Source organism: Manis pentadactyla, chromosome 4 (genome assembly GCF_030020395.1).
Source record: "Manis pentadactyla isolate mManPen7 chromosome 4, mManPen7.hap1, whole genome shotgun sequence".
Classification (NCBI taxonomy): Eukaryota; Metazoa; Chordata; class Mammalia; order Pholidota; family Manidae; genus Manis; species Manis pentadactyla.
Window position 1 is genome coordinate 41014269 of NC_080022.1, and position 22982 is coordinate 41037250.

General features: G+C 36.2%; 1 protein-coding gene across 4 annotated transcripts in view; it reads right to left on the reverse strand.

The window, feature by feature from the left end:
* The window catches only part of EPS15 (epidermal growth factor receptor pathway substrate 15), a 161210-nt gene that overhangs the window by 37702 nt on the left and 100526 nt on the right, over positions 1 to 22982 (reverse strand). For all 4 annotated transcript variants that reach the window (XM_057500206.1, XM_057500205.1, XM_057500204.1 and 1 more), the window contains 5 exons: positions 8919 to 9080; positions 8329 to 8526; positions 2767 to 2970; positions 864 to 980; positions 533 to 623 (listed from right to left, as the gene is read on the reverse strand). In XM_057500206.1, coding sequence (XP_057356189.1) covers positions 533 to 623; positions 864 to 980; positions 2767 to 2970; positions 8329 to 8526; positions 8919 to 9080 — 772 coding nt within the window. The remainder of the gene's footprint in view (positions 1 to 532; positions 624 to 863; positions 981 to 2766; positions 2971 to 8328; positions 8527 to 8918; positions 9081 to 22982) is intronic.

Genomic DNA, 22982 nt, shown 5'->3' on the forward strand with positions numbered 1-22982 from the left:
TGGAGTATTATTCAGCTGTAAGAAGAAAAGAAATTCTATCATTTACAACAACATGGATGGAGCTAAAGGGTATTATTCTCAGTAAAATAAGCCAGGTGGAGAAAGACAAGTACCAAATGGTTTCATTCATCTGTGGAGCATAAGAACAAACTAAACTGAAGGAACAAAACAGCAGCAGACTCACAGAATCCAAGAATGGACTAACAGTTGCCAAAGGGAAAGGGACTCGGGGGGCGGGGGGTGAGGTAGGAAGGGAGGGATAACAGGCATAAAGGGCATTACGATTAGCAGACACAATGTGGGGGAGGAATGCGTAAGGCAGTACAGCACAGAGAAGACAAGTAGTGACTCTATAGCATCTTACTACGCTGATGGATAGTGACTGTAATGGGGTATGTGGTGGGGACTTGATAATGGGGGGAATCTAATAACCACAATGTTGCTCATGTAACTGTATATTAATGATATGAAAATAAATAAAATAAAGAGCATTTTTTGGTAAACCTGTAATATAAAAGTTAAGAGTACTTACTGCCAACAAAAGGATCAGATTGGAAAAAATCCAAGTTTGTATCAGCAACTGGATCTGTCAGTGAACTTGATTCTACATTAAATGGATCTTCCTATAAATAATTTTAATAAAAAAATATTGTTTTAGGAACCAAAGTTTTAAAAGGCAGTATTTTAAAATTAAATAACATACTTTAAAATAACATGAAAAATCAACTGATAGTCATATAACAAATATTTCTGTTGTCAAAAATTCTACTTAACACATTTTTCTCTTTCCTTAGTCTTAAAGAGTATATAACCCATTTAAGGAAACCAGTGATAAGAACATTTAAACATAAAATTGTTTTTACCTCTTTTGAATGTCTGTCACTGTTAAATTCAGGACACATATTTTCATTGGCAACTGCAGTTACCACTTCATTTTCATCAGTCACACCAGGAGGCAGTATTTCAGGACTACTTCTTGCCTACAAAATATTAATACTACATGGACTAACAATGTATTTTCTGCTTGGCAAAGGAAACTGACAAAGGATAACAATAAATTCCCAAAAGAAAAAGGACAGGCAGAATATATTCATTGCATGACTTCTCCTATAACCTTTCTTATAGGAAAATGGTACCACCAAGCACTGAAGTCACTTAGGCCAGAAACCAGGCCACCCTAACCACTTCCCTTTGGTCATCCCCTTGCCAGCCTGAACATCTTAAATCTTGCTGAGTCTACTTCCCACCTGTTTCTTAAATCCTTCCCTTCCTCTGCATCGTCACTCTCACTATCCTCCATTTACAGTAGCTTCACTTCTAGTCCAGATTACTGTACTAACCTTCCAACTGTGCCTCCTGCCTCTCTAGTATGTGCCCCTCCAATCTGTCTTCCTTATAGTAGCCAAAGTAATAGATCTGAAATGTGAATCTGATCATGAGCCTTCTGATTAGAAGCCTTTCAATGGCTTCCCATTGCTTTCTGGATTTAGGCAAGTAGGTAGTAAGGCTTAAGAAGTGGCAGGGGAAACCTCCATTTCATACCACCCTATGTCTTTAAAGGACAACCTAGTTATTTGCCTTTTGTGCTCAACAGAATATTGTGTGATGTATCTAAGACTGCACTGCTGAAATAAAATCATGTCTGTTAATTTTATACCTTTCTCACTATCTCTTCTGTTAATGCTAAAACAACTCTCACATAGACCATTCCAATAGTCTGTTAACATATCTCTGTGTCCAGTTCCACTCTCTAATCCATTTTCTACATTTTCTAAAGGGTACAGGTAAACACGTCACCTCTTGCTTAAAATTCTTGAATGGCTACTTGCTGCACCAAGATAAATCTCCCAATGCTTCAAGAAGAATCCAAATTTTTTACTCTCTGGCTCTTTTTTGACCTACAAGTGGATCATTTTTATCCAGGTACACATTACAATCACCCATGGAAATTTTTGTCAAAGTATTTGTACGTGGTGCCAATCCAGAAATTCTAGTTCAGCAAGTTTGGAGTGAGGTGCAGATATTTCTGTCTTGATTAAGTACCAGAGGAAACCCAGGTACTCACTACCAGACAGACTCATCTCCTACCAATACTCTCCCTACTGTCACAAGAGAGCCTTTGAAAACTTCTTGTGAACCTGTAGCAGCAGGTTTCTCCCATCTCATACCTATGCCAATGCTGTTTTCTCTGCCAGGAAGCAACCACCCTTGTCTTTGCTTAGCCATTCCCACTTAGACTCTCACTTATAACATTTTCCTTACAAAATCTTCTCTGGGCCCCACCAAGCTGTCCTACCTGACTATCCCATGCTTCCTTTACCACAGTGCTTTAACACAGTTACTACTAGACTACCCCCTGCTTGAAGGGAGGGGTCCTTTGTCTCTGTAGCTCTCACACATTATTCAGAAGCACTCTAGTGCACAGCTGGTGCTCTCTAAAGAACCGATAAATAAATGTCCCCAATGTTATGAAATAATCACTTTTAAGAGAATACTTAAATGTTTTAAAAAGTTACTATCTATAGAACTATTGTTTTGAAAACATGCTCTAAAACAAATATATTGGTTAAAATTATCTTTTTATACTTGTTAAAAATGTTAAAACTGTTGGATCTGTACCCACTCTCTGCCTTCTAAAAAAAAAATCTCAATTGTCCTTAGATGGGGCAATTTATGTTTATATTAGGTATGATGTCAACAAAACCTTGATCTGAATCAATTTTTTCAGTTGATAGTAAAGATAGGGTAGGGGACTCCTGGACTCACTGGAGACTCCTGGTGTATGGACTCCGACTCGAGGTTGCCCTGGCCTTCGCCGTGCTCATTAAGGTTGGCTGTTTCACTGCTGCTGGTGCTGAGGCTGCAATAATCTGTAGCACCATTGACAAGAGCACTGTGTGGGCTACTGCACCAATTTAACTGATTATTATGGTTTTCCAGCTCTTTCATTTCCATCAGTTTCATTTGCATCTGTCAAAACAGAGTAAAATACAAAACAGAATTTATTACTAGAAAGACATGCAATGTAAAAATAGTTGTACCCTTAGACTAAGAATAATTAGCTCACTTACCATGGCAAGCATCTAGTAATGTATATAATTATCAAGTCACTATGTGGTACATATGAAACCCATATGACATTGTGTATCAACTTTTATTCCAATAAAAAAGAGAATAATTTGCTTCCATTAAGGAGAATCCTCTGGGAATGCTGCACGACTTAGAGAAAAGATTTCAGTAATCCACCCCAGTTCTCCTCTTGAAATCCCAGTACATAAGGATTTCCTTTTGTTCATCTTTTGAAAGCTCCTAGAATTTTCATTCAAATATCTGCATATCAGCAGTCCTTAGGTATAATTAGAAAAAGAGTCAGGGTATTATGAAAAAGAAGCAAAGTGACAAAGCAAGAGAAGGATCTTGTGATGAAGCTGTAGGAGAGATAAAGGAAGTTGGTGGAAAGTACACAAGGAAGGCTTTGAGCCATCCATACTTCTATTGGAAAGGAAAGAAGCTGAAGACAAAGGTAAAATGAGCTAGTGTCCTATGCTCTGGCATTATTTACCAATGAGCCAGAGGCCTAGGAAGTACTTTCTAAATCTAAGCCATACCAATCATGTTAAATAAAGGATACTCAAAAGTATTTTTGATCCCAATATCCCAGTGACTTTATACTCCTGGAATAATAATGGGACATGGAAGGCAGAATTCAATAAGTTGTAATATATATGAAAATAAAAATGTTGGGTACCAGAGGTAGAAGGAAAATTCTCATTTATATCAACATCTGTAATAAGAAAAGCAAATTTATAAATATCTCAAAGAAACTGAGGAGAGGGAAGAATCAAAAGATATTTCTAGTGAAAAGGAATAATAAATGGAATTTTAATGGAATTAGTGAAAAAGGAACAGAGGAAAACTTAACTGATGTAATAGAAACACAGTGTGCTAGGCACTTTTGACATACATTGTTCATCAATGAAGTTTACATATTTACAAAGTTATTTCAAACATATCTTTTGCTTCACGTAACAGCCATATATGGAAATAGTTCTCATTCCCTTTATAGATTAAGCAATGGAGGCTTGGAGGTTACTTTGACTAAGATCACTTAACTAGATGACAGAGCTAGGTTTACTTCTATCTCCCAATCCAATATATTGTTCCCCAGGTATTCCCCAGGAATTTTACTGAATAGTACCCATTTTTCATAAAATATACATTTTTTAATTACATTAGAATTCTCTTTACTAGCATGCTGCATATTTTTTTGTTTTTAGCAAGTATAAAAATTGCCTATTGACATTTCATAAACCACAGTTCTATTCTGTTAATCTTATTTTCCCCATAAGGTTTTTAAGTTACTCAGTTTGGATTCTGTAATTTACCACAGGTCTTTTCAGAGTCATACCTGGGGAACAATATATTGGATTGGGAGACAGATGTAAACCTAGCTCTCTCATCTTCTAGTTAAGTGATCTTAGTCAAAGTAATGTCCAAGCCTCCATTGCTTAATCTATAAAGGGAATGAGAACTATTTCCATACATGGCTGTTACGTGAAGCAAGATATGTTTGAAATAACTTCGTAAAATATAAACTTTATTGATGAACAATGTGTGTCAAAGTGCCTAGCACATTGTGTTTCTATTACATCAGTTAAGTTTTCCTTTGTTCCTTTTTCACTAATTCACTCCATTTTTTAAAAAAGTTAGACCTTGACTTGAGCTCTTTGAGGGTAAGAACCACAACTTTAGTTACCAACTTTGTATCTCCAACATCCAGTACAATGATGTACACTGTAAGTGCTTAATATATGTTCACTGATGAATACAAATATTGAACTTATAAACTTAAACAATGGGCATCAGTAAGCATATATATTTACTAAACTTTGCTGTATTTAAAATATAAACAAGCCAAAAATAGTACATATTTGTAACACACAGCACATGCTTGTATATTCCTAGTGCTATAGAGCAGTGGTTTATAAACTTTTTTTACTTGAATCCATAGAAAGAAATATACTTTACATCCTAACCCAGTAAATATATCTGTATATATTTGGATATGTCTATGGGTGTGTATAAACATAAACATACATAAATAATGTAGATACATATATAATTACACACACACACACACGCACAGTAGTGAAACAAGTTTCATGAATTAATACTCCTTACTACATGTAATGTACTTGTTTTCTGTTCTCTTATTTCATTTTTTAAAAAAATCTTCATCATGTCCATAATATCAATTTTAATACCAACTAAAACCCTGCAGTCTAAAGTTTAAAAACTTAACACTAATATAGTATCTATCATATAGATGAAGCACTTAAGTACGGAAATAGTTGCCTATCAAAGAGCTCTATTTAGGACAGTTTGTTCCTTACAGTTACTTCTGAAACTATCAATAGAATCTTGAACAAAACTAAGGTTTCCTATATCTGGCTCTGTCACATACCTGTTATTAAGCCTGTGTTCTTCCTTAGCCTCTGCATAAATTTAGAGGACATAGAAAAAAAAGTCACACAACTAACACAAGCTCTTCACAAAATGTGTAAGAGAAGTATAATAAAGCTATTAGAAAGCCAGAAATACTGGGATAAAATAGCATATATTGTACAGGTAAGATACACAGAGTTTACGCCAGAGATTCTTTACATTTTCTTGCTGAAAATATGAGGTCAGGAATAAAGGTAAAAGTTTACAAATCAGAAAAATTTTCTTCAGTTATTCCTTTTTCCAGGCAAGCTTTAGTTTACCTTTAAAGAGCAATAAAAGTCTCAGATTCATTTACAACCAGATTTTCATTTTTATATACCCATGGGAAAATACTGCCCTCTGTGGGAAAGACACGGAAGTCACTGAGTCAAATATAATAAATGGTTATGTTGATGTTTAAGGTTTGGAGGTCAGATTTCTTCCACAGATACCAAGTATACATACTGTGGTACACTTGGTAGTACAGTTTACTGAGGCAATTTTCCTTATTCACAAAAATTGTTTTATTTTCTTAATGGTAATTTATAATATCCAGAGTCCTTTATACTTCTCTCATTTATGCTCTTTGCTTTGAAAGAAGTCCCCTTTCAAGAAAGCTGGTAGATAAATGAATGAATGAATGAATGAATGAATGAATGAATGAATGAACAAACGAATAGATAAATAAATAAATAGATAGATAGATAGATGGATGGATGAACAAGTGGATAAACAAACAAACAAACAAATAAATAAATAAAAAGACAAGCCAGATATTGGAAGAAATTATCTGCAAATCAAGTATCTGATAAAGGACTTAAATCCAGAATTTTTTTATTTTAAAAACTCTTGTAATTTAATAAGAAAAACAACCCAATTTTTTTAGATGGGTGAAAGACTTACATAGACATTCATCCAAGAGGATATACAAATGCTAAAATCCCCATATACAAATGACTGAAAAGATGCTCTGAATCCCTAGTCATTAGAGAAATGAGAATTAAAATTATGATATACCACTTTACACCTACCAGAATGACTATAATATAAAAAACAGAAACAAGAGTTGGCAAAAATGTAGAAAAACTGGAACCCTCACATACTGCTACTGGCAATATAAATGGTACAGTCACTTTGGAAAAAACAGTTTGGCATTTTAAAGTTAAGAAACAAAGTTAAACATAACTTTACAGTATAACCAGTCCATAACCAAGAGAAATGAAAACATGTCTACACAAAGAAGCATATGCAAATGTTTATGGCAGCATTTTTCATAATGGCCAATAAATAGAAAGAATCCAATTGCTCATTAACTGGCAAATAAAAAAATACTTTATAAATATGCAATGGAATATAATGTTGATACATGCTACAACATGGATGAGCCTCAAAAACATTACACTAAGTGAAAGAAACCAAACGAGAAAGATTACAAAGTGTTTTATGTCTCATCTATACAAAATACTCAGAAAAGGCAAATTTATAGAAGCAGATGGCAGATTAGTGGTTACCTGGGTGTAAGAATGGGGACTGACTACAAATGAGCACAAGGGATATTTTGGGAGTGATGGAAATGTTCTATAACTGGGTTGTGATGTTTGAACTCTAAATTTACTGAAAAACCACTAAATTGTACACTTAAATAAAATCTGTGACTTTTATGGCATGTAAAATATGCCTTAAAAAAAAACTCAAAGAAGAAAACTGTTTTAAAGAATATCCATTCATCTGGCAGCACTCTCAACTAGGAAAACTTTTTCCTTTGGGTTACCTCTTTATTGAGTACCTACACTGGGATGAGACTGTGCTAGATGATACGAAATAAAAAATGTGTAAGTTCCTAGACCAAAAGCTAAGTCACTGTGAGAAACAGACACATAAACAAATATTCAGGGGAAAATGTTACTATTGCTATAACAGAAGTACAGAGTCCAGTAATAAAGGCAGGTTCATGAAACGCCATAAAGAAATAAGAGGTTAAGCTAAGTCTTGCAAGATGAGTGTGTAGGCACTGACCTATCAAGGAAAAGGACTTCATTACATATTCTAGGCTTGGTTTTAGGAGATCACTGGGCTAGGTTTTAGGAGACCTGGATTTTAGGCTGTGGCTCTTTTTAAAGGCTATGTAACCACAGGGAAGTTACTTAAGAGTCCTTGGCTTCAGTTTGTTCAAATTCAAAACGAAAGGTATGAGATGCATGATCTCTCCACCTGTATGTAACGACCTTAACTGTCATTCTATAAAATATTATTCTCCATTTATGGAAGCATAGGAGTAACAAAGCAAAGGATCTATACTCTGGACCCACAACACTGCACATCTGTCTATACAAACAACAATTCCCTAATTAAAACAATAAAGGTTTCCAAATGAGCAAAGCTGATTTTAAGATTAGAATCACAAAAGGGAAGACACTGGTATAAAAATAAGTAACACATCTCCAGCGTTTATGTATCAAACACTCCATTAAAATGTCTCACAGGTTTTGCCTCATTTACTCAGCACAGCAGCCCTACAAGTACAGTACTATTCATTCTCCAATTTTAAAAATGAGGAATCTGCTATTAAGATGATTCAGGCAGTAAGTGGCAGAGCCAGCAACTACACCTCAACTATGTAACTACAAAGCTCACAATCTTAACCACAACTCCAATGATAATTATCAGATGTACAAGGTGTAGTATAGTTTTAACTTATATCACAAGAGATCTATCTGTATGAAATGGCTGCAAAATGAATAATAAACTAGGCAGAGAGAGAAGGAGAAGTTGAGAAAGTATTATTTACTATGAGGATAGATGTGGGCCCACTTGGGTCTATTTCTTGCTGCTGCGAAGACTTACTGAACTGACTTCCTGCTGTGAATCCTGCAGGTGCTGCTGGAGCGGCCCCAGCTGAGCCTTCCCGGACTCCACGCTCTCCTCCAACTCTACTGTCTCCTGCTGCAGGCGACTCAGCTCTTCCCTAGCTTTGGCCAGCTCTTCTTCGCAAGTGGAGATCTGTGATTCCTGACTAGTTAACTCAGCTTTCAGGGATGAGATCTATGATGTGGAGGCAAATGAGAAGAAAGGGGGATTAAAAAGAGACATGTAATTAAAATGTTACAATGCAATATATTTATTTTGGTTTACTATTTTGTGTTTCAATGTGTATTTTCGGTAGAAAAGAACAATTAAGGGATAGACAGAGCAGAGCTGAAGGCATAGGTAACATATCTCCAACTGAAATTTGTTAAAAAGTACATTCCATGTCCTATTTTCCCTGAAATAGGCCCCTAACTTCTGGATGCACTGTGCTTCATCTCCTTCATATGCCCAAGCTATTGATTAGATTGCCTTTAACCAATATCAACAACAAGCAGATCATGTTCCAACCTAAGCCAGGAAAAGCACTAACACAGAGACACAGGCAGCACTAAACAGCCAGGCTTTACCAGCTGGGCCTCCTCAGCACATTTCTTTCTGACGTCCCTGAGCTGCTTCTCCAGCTGGGATTTCTGCTCATCCAGTCCATCAAGGAGCTCCTGTACTTGCTGTTTCTGGGCCTGTAGTTTTTGCAGATTAGCAGTCTCCCTTTGAACTTCATCTTGAAGATCCTGAAATACAAGAAAATGAACATTTTTTTCTCTTTGGAGGAAGGGGAAGGTTAAGTTAACAATTTTGAAAAGCATCTCTTAAGGAAAAATAAAGGCTGGTCTTATAAGTTTATTGTGTTGGTGGATTGGATAACTTGTGGCTTTAAATACAATCTTTACTTGAGGACTTCTTCCTAGACTCCAGATTTAGAAATTCAAATTGCTTACTCAAATCTGTTCTTGGATATCTGAGAGGCTTCTCTAGCACATCAGAAACAGAACTCCTAGCACTTCTCCCACTCCCCCAAATCTGCTTTATCCTCAAACTTCCCCCTCTCAGTTTCTCTGGCCAAAAAATATGGTATCTTCTTTGACACTTTCTCTCACATCTCATCTCTAATCTGTTTAGAGATCTTATTTTGTCCTTCAAAATATATTTGAAAACTGACCACATTTTTCTTCAACCTTGGTCCAAGTCACTTTTCTCTTTCTTGTGGATTGCTGCCTTCTAGCTGTTTCCCTGAGTCTACCCAGGCTACCTTTCAGTTTATTTTCAGCACAGTAGCTAGCCTCTGAAAAAAACCTGTCAGATGATGTCATGACTCGAACTCAAAACTCTGCATGACTCATCTCCCTTAATGTGGAAACCAAAGTCCTTACAAACCCTATATGAGTCCATTTCCCAACTTTATTTCCTTCTACTCTCTCCCTTGCTGGCCTCACTGATGTTCCTCCAACTTGCCAGATATACTCCCATCTCAGGTTCTTCCACTGATTATTCCCTCTTCCCAGAAAGTTCTTCCTCCAGGTATTCACATGACTCAATTTTTTCTTTTCAAGTATTCATTCAACTGTTAGCTTCTCAGTGAGGCCTTCCTCACCACCACCTCCCTCCCCTAATTCTTCATGTATAGCATATAATTTTATTTTCTAGAACAGCATGAGATAATTTACATGTGAAACAACTCACCCATTTAAAGTGTACAATTGGATGGTTTTTAATATATTTACAGAGTTGTATAATTTTAGAACAGTTTCATCACCTTAAAAAGAAACCCATATCAGATTCTCAAGATGGCAGCGTGAGTAGCGTGGCAGAAGAAATCTCCTCCCAATACCATATATACTTTGAAAATAAAGAGTGACTGGAAGATACAGTATACATCTGCAAGAGCCCAACATCTCACAGAAAAGGGTAGGATACAAAGCTGTGACCCGGTGGGACCTAAGCACTCCCCCAACCCCAGCTCACCAGCAGGAGGAAGGGAATTAGAGTGGGGAGGGAATGGAAGCACAGGACTGCTAAATAACCAGCCCTGGTGGTCTGCCCCAGGAGCACAGACACACATTGCATGGTGCACTGGATATTGGAAGAGTGGAAAAGCAAGGTCCAAGATTGAGACTGCAAATAGGTCCCTACAGCCAGATGCCCTGGGACAAAAGAAATGGAGGCACTTTAAAAGTCTTAAAGGGACAAGGGTTTAACAAATGGACAAAATCGTCTTGGCACGCTCAGCCCAGCAGGCTGGGAACTTTAAGGAACATCAGGCACCTTAACCCCCTGCGTGGCAACACAGCTCCGAAGCTCTTCATGGCAATAAGCAGCCTGCTATTCCTTCCCCACCGCTGGCACTGCAAGAAAACCAGCTGACTCGCCATTGCTGTGGAACACCCAGGGAGCAACCCCACCTACAGCAACCACACAGCTTAGCACAGAGGCTTTTCCCTGTGCCCGGCTGACCAGCCCAGACCTAGAGGCTGCTCCCTGCATGTGGCTGACGGGCACAGACAGCAGAGACCGGCACAGAGTCCAGAAGGCACAAAGGGGCTCTGTTCTCATGGCAGAACATGCACTACTTACCCACAACCCCCACCACTGCCTTAGGCCATCCCAAGGACCCCCTAACCAGGGCAGCTCAGGGGATTAACCCAGAGGCTGCTTTCTGAGCATGGTTGATGGGCAAAGGCAGCAGAGATGGGCATGGAGACCAGGGGGCACAAAAGGCTTTACTCTTGCAGCAGAACACACACTGCTGGCCTGCAACCCACGCCAGTGCCCTGGGCCATCTCGAAGGCCGCCCCACCCACATCAGCTCAGGTAATTAACCCAGAGGTTGCTCTCTGTAATGCAGTTAACTGGCACAGACAGCGGAGACAGGCAAGGCAACCAGCAAGCAGGAAGGGACTTTGTTCTCCCAGCTGACACACACACCACTTGCTGGCAACCACTCCCATCGCCATGAAAAGGCAGAAGAACCTTGTTCAGTCCAAAATCCCTCAAACATCAGAGAGAGGGCTTGGTGAGCCTGAAATCACCAATCTTCCTGAAAAATAATTCAAAAAAAAAGTCATAAGCATCTGATGGAGCTACAGAGTAATATTCAAGGGCTAAGGGATGAATTCAGAAGGGAGATAACAGAAATGAAACAACCATGGAAGGATTTAAGAGCAGACTGGATGAGGGGGAAGAGATTGTTAATGGAATAGAAATCAGAGAACAGGAATACTGAGAAGCTAAGGCAGAGAGAGATCTCTAGGAATGAAAGAATATTAAGAGAACTGTGTGACCAATTCAAACGGAACAATATTTGCATTATAGGAGTACCAGAAGAAGAAGAGAGAGAAGAAGGGACAGAAACTGTCTTTGAAGAAATAATTGCTGAAAACGTCCCCAGTCTGGGAAGGAAATAGTCTCTCAGGCCATGGAAGTCCGCAGATCTCCCAACACAAGGGACCCAAGGAGGACAACACTAAGACATATAATAATTAAAATGGCAAAGATCAAAGCAAGGACAGGGTATTACAAGCAACCAGAGAGGGAAAAATGATCACCTACAAAGGAAAACCCATCAGGCTATCATCAGACTTCTTAGCAGAAACCTGACATGCCAGAAGGGAATGGCATGATATATTCAGTGCAATGAAACAGAAGGGCCTCAAACCAATACTGTATCCAGCAAGATTATCATTTAAATTTGAAGGAGGGATTAAACAATTCCCCGACAAGCAAAAATTGAGGTAATTTACCTCCCACAAACCACCTCTACAACGTAGTTTAAAGGAACTGCTCTAGATGGAAGTACCTAAGGCTAAACAGATGTCACCAGAGAAAATAAAATAACAGCAAAGAAAGAAGGACAACCAAATACTAGCTAAATGCAAAATAAAATCAGCTATCCACAAAATCAGTCAAGGGAAACACAAAGAGTAGAGAGTAAAACACCTAGCATATAAAGAGTGGAGGAGGAAGAAAAAGAAGGGAGAGAAATAAAGAATCATCAGACTGTGATTATAATAGCATAAGAAGTGAGTTAAGTTAGACTATTAGTAAAGAAGCTGCCCTTGAACATTTGGTAACCACGAATCCAAAGCCTGCAATGGCAATAAGTACATATCTATCGAAAATCTCCCTAAATGTAAATGGCTGAAAGCACAAATCAAAAGATACAGAGTAACAGAATGTTAAAAAAATCAAGACCCATCTATATGCTCCCTACAAGAAACTCACTTCAAACCTAAAGACATACACAGACTAAAAGTGAAGGGACGGAAAAAGATACTTCATGCAAACAATAGGGAGAAAATAACAGGTGTTACAGTACTTGTATCAGACAAAATAGAATTCAAAACAAAGAAAGTAACAAGAGACAAAGAAGGACATTACATAATCATAAAGGGGTCAGTCCAACAAGAGGGATATAACCATTGTAAATATCTATGCACCAAACAAAGGAGCACCCACAAATGTGAAACAAATAACAGAATTCAAGGAGGAAATAGAATGCAAGGCATTCATTTTAGGAGAACTAAACACACCACTCACTTTGAAGGACAGATCAACCAGACGGAAAATAAGTAAGGACACAGAGGCACTGAACAACACATTACAACAGATGGACCAAAAATACATCTACAGAACTCTACACCCAAAAGCAGCAGTATACACATTCTTCTCAAGTGCACATGGAATATTTTCCAGAAAAGACCACACACTAGGCCACTTAAAGAGCCTCAGTAAATTCAAAAAGATTGAAATTCTACCGACCAACTTCTCAGACCACAAAGGTATAAAACTAGAAATAAATTGTACAAAGAAAATAAAAAGGCTCACAAACACATGGAGGATTAAAAACTTGCTCCTAACTAATCAACGGATCAGTGACCAAATTAAAAGAGATCAAGCAATATATGGAGACAAATGAAAACAACAGCACAATGCCCCAACTTCTGTGGAATGCTGCGAAGGCAGTTCTTAGAGGAAAGTATATAGCAACCCAGGCCTATTTAAAGAAGGAAGAACAATCCCAAATGAATAGTCTAAATTCACAACTGTTGAAATTGGAAAAAGAAGAACAAATGAGGCCCAAAGTCAGCAGAAGGAGGGACATAATAAAGATCAGAAAAGAAATAAATAAAATTGAGAAGAATAAAACAATAGAAAAAAAATCAATGAAACCAAGAGCTGGTTCTTTGAGAAAATAAACAAAATAGATAAACCCCTAGCTAGACTTATTAAGAAAAAAAGAGAATCTACACACATAAGCAGAATCAGAAATGAGAAAGGACTAATCACGATGGACACCACAGAATACAAATTAGAATTATTAGAGAATACTATGAACATCTATATGCTAACAAACTGGATAACCTAGAAGAAATGGACAACTTTCTAGAAAAATACAACCTTCCAAGACTGACCCAGAAAGAAACAGAAAATCTAAACATACCAATTACCAGCAATGAAATTGAATCAGTAATCAAAGAACTACCCAAGAATAAAACTTCCATCCCAGATTGATTCACCACTGAATTTTATCAGATATTTAGAGAAGAAGGAATACCTATTCTCCTTAAAGTTTTCCAAAAAATAGAAGAGGAGGAAATACTTACCAACTCATTCTATGAAGCCAGCATCACTCTAATACTTAAACCAGGCAAATACACCACAAAAAAAGAACACTACAGACCAATGTCTCTGATGAACATAGATGCAAAAATACTCAACAAAATATTAGCAAACCGAATTCAAAATACATCAAGAGGATCATACACCGTGATCAAGTAGGATTCATCTCAGGGATGCAAGGATGGTACAACATTTGAAAATCCATCAACATCATCCACCACATCAACAAAAAGAATCATAAAAACCACATGATCATCTCCATAGATGATGAAAAAGCATTCAACAAAATTAAACATCCATTCATGATAAAAACTCTCAACTAAATGGTTATAGAGGGCAAGTACCTCAACATAATAAAGGCCATATATGACAAACCCACAGCCAACATCATACTAACAGTGAGAAGCTGAAAGCTTTTCCTCTAAGATTGGGAACAAGACAAGGATGCCCACTCTCCCCACTTTTATTCAACATAGTACTGGACATCCTAGCCATGGCAATCAGACAACACAAAGAAATAAAAGGCATCCAGATTGGCAAGGAAGAAGTCAAACTGTCACTATTTGCAGATGACATGATATTGTACATAAAAAATCCTAAAGACTCCACTCCAAAACTACTAGATCTAATATCTGAATTCAGCAAAGTTGCAGGATACAAAATTAATACACAGAAATCTGTTGCATTCCTATACACTAACGATAAACTAGCAGAAATCAGGAATTCCACTCACAATTGCATCAAAAAGAATAAAAAAAAATACCTAGGAATAAACCTAACCAAGGAAGTGAAAGACCTATACCCTGAAAACTAGAAGAGAAAAATGAGAAATATTAAAGAAGACACCAATAAATGGAAACACATCCCGTGCTCATGGATAGGAAGAATTAATATTGTCAAAATGGCCATCCTGCCTAAAACAATCTACAGATGCAATGCAATACCTTTGCAAATACCAACATACCGATAGCATTCTTCAACGAACTAGAGCAAATTGTTCTAAAATTCATATGGAACCATAAAAGGCCCCGTATAGCCAAAGCAGTCCTGAAAAGGAAGAATAAAGCTGGGGGAATTATGCTCCCCGACTTAAAGCTCTACTACAAAGCCACGGTAATCAAGACAATTTGGTACTGGCACAAGAACAGACCCATAGATTAATGGAACAGATTAGAGAGCCCAGATATAAACTCAAGCATATATGGTCAATTAATATATGATAAAGGAGCCATGGATATACAATGGGGAAATGACAGCCTCTTCAGCAGCTGGTGTTGGCAAAACTGGAGAGCTACATGTAAGAGAATGAAACTGGATTACTGTCTAACTCTATACACAAAAGTAAATTCAAAATGGATCAAAGACCTGAATGTAAGTCATGAAACCATAGAACTCTTAGAAGAAAACATAGGCAAAACTCTCTTGAATATAAAGATGAACAACTTCTTCATGAACATATCTCCATGAGAAAGGGAAACAAGAGCAAAAATGAACAAGTGGGGCTATATTAAAATAAAAATCTCTGTACACCAAAAGACACCATCAGTAGAACAAAAAGGCATCCTACAGTATGGGAGAATATATTCATAAATGACATATCCAATAAGGGGTTGACATCCAAAATATACAAAGAGTTCATGCACTTCAACAAACAAAAAGCAAATAATCTAATTAAAAAATGGACAGAGGATATGAACAGACAATTCTCCAAAGAAGAAATTCAGATGGCCAACAGGCACATGCAAAGATGCTCCACATCGCTAATCATCAGAGAAATGCAAATTAAAACCACAATGAGATGGTAATCTCACACCAGATAGGATGGCCAACATCACAACAAATTTTGGTGAGGATGTGGAGAAAGGGAAACCCTCCTACACTGCTGGTGGGAATGTAAATTGGTTCAACCATTGTGGAAAGCAATATGGGTGTTCCTCAAAAAACTCAAAATAGAAATACCATTTGACCGAGGAATTCCACTCTTAGGAATTTACCCTAAGAATACAGGAGCCCAGTTTCAAAAAGACATGCATCCCTTTGTTTATTGCAGCACTATTTACCATAGCCAAGAAATGGAAGCAACTTAAGTGTCCATTAGTAGATGAATGGATAAAGAAGAGGTGGTACATATACACAATAGAATATTATTCAGCCATAAGAGGAAAACAAATCCTAACATTTGCAACAACACGGATGGAGCTAGAGGATATTATGCTCAGTGAAATAAGCCAGGCGGAGAAAGTACCAAATGATTTCACTCATCTACGGAGTATAACAACAAAGCAAAAACTGAAGAACAAAACAGCAGCAGACTCAGAGATCCCAAGAATGGACTAACAGTTGTCAAAGGGAAAGGGACCAGGGAGGGTGGGTGGGGAGGGATAAGGGGAATAAGGGGCATTACGATTAGCACACATAGCATGTTGGGCGGGGGCACGGGGAAGGCAGTACAGCACAGAGAAGACAAGTAGTGATTCTATAGCATCTTACTACACTGATGGACAGTGACTGTAATGGGGTATGTGGTGAGGACTTGATAATGGGGGCAATCTAGTAACTACAATGTTGCTCATGTGATCGTACATTAATGATAGCAAAATTTTAAAAAATTTTTTTCAAAAGATACCCATATCCATTAGGAAGTCACTCTCTCTCTATTCCCTCCTGATCTAGGCTACCACCAATGTACTTTCTATCTCTATAGCTTTGTCCATTTTGGATATTTTATATAAATGGAAACATATAATGTGTTTTTTTGTGACTGGCTTCTTTGTGACTTAGCATGTTTTAAGGTTCATCTGTGTTGGCATAAAAATAGTATGGTCATTTTAAACACTTTATTGAGGTATAATTTATATACCACAAAATCTTCCCCTTATAAGTATACAACTCAATACATTTTAATAAATATATACAATTGTGTAACCATCAACACAATCCAGTTTTTTAACACAGCCATCACCTAAAAAGTTCCCTCATACTTTTGTAGTCAATCCTTATTCCAATTTCAAGCTCCAGGCAACCAATGATCTACTTTCTGTCTCTATATTTTTGCTTATTGTAGAAATTTCACATAAATGGAACCATGTAATATATAGGCTATTATATCTGGCTTCTAATATTTTTGAAATTCATCTGTGTTCTTGCATGTATAAGTAATTTATTCTTTTTTGTTGCTTAGTAGTATTCCATTTTATGGATATACATTTGATGGATACTTAGAGTGCTACCAGTTTTTGGCTATTATGAATAATAGAGCATATAATTTATTTATCTTATTTATGTTCTATTTCCTTCTACTAGAATGTAAGCCCCATGAGTTCAGGGGTATTTGTGAGCTTTGTTTATTCCTATATTCCCAGTTCCCAGTACGTAAGAGGTACTCCATGAATATTTAGTGAATGATGACTGGTATCATAAAGATGTTGAGTCTCTCCCAATTAATCTACACATTCCAATGAAAATCCCAATGAGGTTTTCCAAGGACCCTAACAAGCTGATTCTAAAACATATTTGGAAGAGCAAAGAAAAAACCCTAACAACATTGCAAAATATGAAAGGACTTATCCTACTAGATACTATGAATTATTGGAAAGCTAAAATAATGAAGACAGTTTGGTGTTGATACAGATAAACAAAAAGATCAAAGGAACAGGAAAGAACATTTAGATACAGACCTAGGCATATTAAAAAAATGATACAAAGAGTTGACATTAAAATTTGAGGAAAAGAGAACTATTTGGTAGATGATGCTGGGCATACCCATATGGTAAAAAGAAAAAAAAATTTAAGTAAGTCTCTAAATCACACCAAACAAAAATAAATTCCAGGTACATTATAAACCTAAATGTGAAAGACAAAACTTTAAAATGTATAGAAGAAAATATAGAGCTCAGTGTAGGAAAGAATTTCTTAAAAAAACAAATGTTTTGAAAATGTTGTATTTGTTTATTCATCTATATGCCAGATCTTATGCTAGATGATAAAGGCTACAGAGAGTTAAAAAACACAATGGAAAATATATGTACCTTCTGCTTAATTTTGCTGTGAACCTAAACTGCTGCTCTAAAAAATAAAGTCTATTAAAAAAATACAAGGGAGACTTTGGGAAGCAGATGAAAGCAGCCATTGCCACTGTCATTACCATCATGAAAAGTTGCAGCCAAGATGGCCTGACTTATATATCCTCTGACTATTAGGGTTCATCTTCTGAACCACAAAAGATCGTTTGAGTGACTATTTTCCTAATTCTCCAAAGAATAGTACATAACAGTACCACTGCAGATGCACAGGAGAGATGTTCAATTCATACTATATAAAGGTTTCCATAGAGAATTTTTTTTTAGGACTTAAATCTCTCTAGGAACCACAGGTGAGAAGTAAGAAGGGATTTGATAACTCTAAGGCATGTGTTGGCAGAAGGTGGGCAGAGATCTCAAAAGGAATGAAGTAAAATAGTGAACACAAATTTCTAAAAATAACAATATCTTTTCAATAATAAACTATTCAAAGACCCCGATAATCATTTATCAGAACAAGAATCTAATAAAAGAAAAACAGGTCTCTGAATTGTTGCACAACTTGAAGACACAGTGGCATGATGGCAAACACTGTGAACAGTGCTTACAATGTGTTCAACACTGTTCCAGGCTCTTTACATGTATTAACTCATTTATAATTCTTATGACAGATCTATGTGGTAGGTACTACGATTATGCACATTTTACAGAAAACTGAGGCACTGATGGGCAAATAATTTGTCCGTAGTTACAGTTAGTAAGCAATGCATTCAAACTAAGTTCTGATTCCAAAGTCTGAGCTATTAATCACTATGCTACATACTGTCTGTAGATTCAATGTCTTACATGTGCACCATTATTTTTCAAATATATGTAGATGCTTCTGTGATTAAATAAAACACTGAACAATGCTTTTAATGACTGCTTTTCACTTATATTTTCTCAACCAACTGATTAATCTAAAAAGACAACTACTACCATGCTATTTTCTTTCTTTTTTTGCCATTTACTTTTTTATTGAAGTATAGTTGAAATACAGTATTTTAGTGGTTTCAGGGGTACAACATAGTGATCTGACAATTATACACATCACTAAATGCTCGATCCAGTAAGTGTGGTTACCATCTGTCATCCTACAAAGACATTATAATATTACTGACTATATCCTGTGCTGTATTTTCATCCCCATGACTAATTTTTTTTTTTATAATGGAAGTTTGTACCTCTTCATGCCCTTTACCTATTATCACCCATCCTCCTACCCTCCTGAATTGTGCACTTTAAATTGGGAAATTGTATGGTAGATGCATTACACCTCAAATAAAGCTGTTATTTTTTGAAAACTTTAAATACATATGAACAAATACTACAATTTCCCTAAGGGAACTATTACTGCATTACTGTAGAACTCTTCATGTGAGCGTGTATCATCGCCTGACATTGAGACCGATCAGATCACAAGTGACTCCAGCCAATCATGCTTGGCAATGCTCTGTTATGCACTGTTCACACAGAGCTGTCAGTATTTAATAGTGATCATGAGAGTTTGGGCTGACAAAACTAATCACACATCCATGCTGCTTTCTTTAAAAAATTCCTTTGAAAGGGCCAACACAATGGATGATCATGAAAGACTTCTTGTGCTAAGGTTCCATGAGTCTATGTGATGGTAGATTCAAAATGGTGAGCTCCACTAGTACTTTATCATTAATTTACTAGCACGCTTAAGTTTTTTTCATGCCTAAATTTTTAACCTTGCCTACTCTGTTAATTGATCCATAATGAAAATGGACATAAACTTTAGATAATGTAGAAATGTGGTATCCACATATAAATCAAGTATAAAAACCAAATGAGTATTCATATTTGAACTGACTGTTTATAGTTCATAATGCATGAGCAAAACCAAAAGTTTCTGTGATGACTGCCCTTGTACTGTTCACTATGTAACTTATTCATTATGTAAGAATTTGTTCTCCATGTAAGAACTTGTTTGTTATGCCTCAGAAGATTGGAGACTGACGAAAATTAGGCTTGGGGTGGATTAATGATTGTGCATTGAGCATTGACTCCCCTATACAGAATTTTATTGTCGTTAACAACCATTTGATCAATAAATATGAGAGATGCCCTTACAAAAAAAAAAAAAGGACAGACTTCCAATGGTAAAATAAATAAGTAACCGGGATATAATGTATAGCATAAGGAATATAGTCAAGATATTGTAACAGCTTGGTAGGGTGATAGCTGGAACCTAGAATTATGTATATAAATGTTTTATCACTGTGTTGTACACTTGAAACTAATGTAATGTAATACTGTGCGTCAACTACCCTTCAATAAAAAATAATTATCTAAAAAAAAAAAGAATAAAAAAAAACTTTAGATAATGTACTGGGCACTGGCTCTCAATAACTATGCACTAGTTCTCATTGTCCCTTCCTTGATTCACAATTTGCTTTTCTGCCTTTGTTTATTCCTATTTCAATGTCCAAATTTCTTGAAAAATAACATTACAAAGGAGATTTTTTAATTATGCTATTTAAAAAATACATGATGGTTCCCTTTTATCTGTAAGATAATAAAACTGTCTCCAAAACACATTAGAACCTTCAATTCTGGGTCTTACATTTTCCTTCCTCTTTTATAATGTTCTTTTCCTCATTTTTCACTTGCACCCCAGCCTCAATAGACCCTCTTCTTTCTCCAATAGACAATATACTTCAATGTCCCTGTGCCTTTCATAGCCATTTCCTTTGCCCTGAGTGCCCTTCCACACTATCACTACCTTCTTCAAAGCCCAGCCAAATTTAACCTCCTCTGACCCATCTTGAGCTTCCTTTACCTGTGTACTTATAGCAGTTTGTATCTAACCTCTATTATCACACTTACTACACTGTATTAATTACCTGTAAATAATAAACTGCTGAAGGCCAAAGCCAATGTCTCATCTTTTTTTGAAATTCCATAATCTAGTATAATACCTAGCACATTTTAGATGGTTAATTAAACAATGATTTATAACTATCACAAGGATTCTAGTATCTGGGAGAAACTATTGGGAAATATGCCAATATTTCTGAGGGTGACAGATTGGAAGTATTTATGGTCTTCTAACATACAGTGGAAAAGCACCCCTCTATTTAAACTATAGCTAAATATTAAAACAAGCCTCAAACTGACCTATGATACATGCTCTTTGTTAAAATAATGTCTAAATTTCTACACTGGTTCAACATTTTCTTAGTCTGACATTTAAAAAGTTTCCACTATATGGAAATAATCTTTACTGCTTTAGCATGCCACTGTGATATATCTTTCTTGTGTATTTAGGCTCATACAATACTTGTTTTTTTACACAGAATTATGTGTTATTCTTACTCTTTAGGATGGCAGAATTACACCTTCATTTTAACACAGTAGCTTGAAAAACTACAGTGGTCTGAAAATATCTTATAATTCAATTATAAAACATTTTCAAAGAATGCTACCTGCAGATCTAAAGTTATTTTATTAGTTTGGGAATATAACTCATTGTAAATACCTTACTTTGGTCATAAAATTACTATAGGTTTTATATATATAATGATATGCTGGCTCAAAAAGCACTTTTTAAGAAGTTTTGTCCTCTTTCCTTTTAAATAAAAGTATTCAGAGGTAGGAATAGGAAAAATATTTGTTACCTATTCCCATCCTCAAATATTCTATATATATCCTACCCTTTCTCAAACCCCAAAGAAAAATCTTGGACTTCATATCTTGAATAATATCTAGTCTTTATAATTAGATGTAATTTTGATGTTTCTTCTTTTACTGTAAATTCAAGTAGAAAAATAAAATTTACCTTAAAAAATCATATAATACAAGAAAATGTCTAGGATACAATACTAATTTTTAGAAGCTGAATATAAAAGCACATATAGTATGATCACAAATAAATATAAACCACTTACGTCTATTCATAGAAAATACAGTAAAATGTTAACAATGACTCTTTCTAGAATGTGAAATTGTGGGGTTTTTTCCTTTTTATACTTTTCTATATTTTACAAGATTACCCATACAACGTTTATAATCAGAGAATGTCAAGTTTGCAGTTTTTAAAGTACCACATATCTCTGGTGGTTTCATACTAATATAAAAATATTCAGATGTGACTGAATTTTTATGTAAGAACTGCTGAAAACACCCTTGGAAGATATGTTTGTGCAAGAGGAAAAGGAATAAACAAGGTAATACAATATTTACTTTTTCTGATCTTTTCTCTTCCAAAGAGCAAACATATTCACTCAAATTTCCCAGCCTTACTTCTTAGCTGTAGTAAAAATCCACGTAGTAACTCAAAAAGTACAGGCCTTAAGGGAAAGGTTACTGAGAAAATACTTCACATTAATGATATATTTTAAGCTAAATAGACATTCATATGAAAATTAATTATAATTAATGTTTCCCCATGTCTGTTTCTAAATATGAAAGATCTTCTCTAAAAAAAAAATTCCCACACCAATCCATACACAAAAGAGTCTTCTTTTTCAGTAGGGAGCCTTAAAATTATTAACATGCACAAAATCAAAATGAACAGATACAAACATATATCCTAACAAGAATAAGAATCCAAATTCACTACAAAATTACTTGTAAGGCTACTATCACTGCAATGTAATTTCCACATCAACATCAGTAACCAGATATGTCTGGCTGTTTTATTTTGATAAAGACTTGCTTCTCCTGAGAGTGTAAAGGTGACAGATCCACCACCCCTTCCCGACCCGTGAGGAGGGCAGTGGCAGGTTCTCCTAGCAAACAGTGTCTTCCACTAAAGTAGGGTAAGTTTCTCTTAACCTTAAGGTAGCCCTTTTGGGAAAATTCTTCTGATTCAGCACACGATCTCAGCACTTTCAAATGCCATCCCATCAAGTGAGTGACTAAAGACAGCTGCAATGCCTTCCTACATATGCTCTACTTCTCATGCTCATGCTCTGCTGGCCTCCCTGTGCC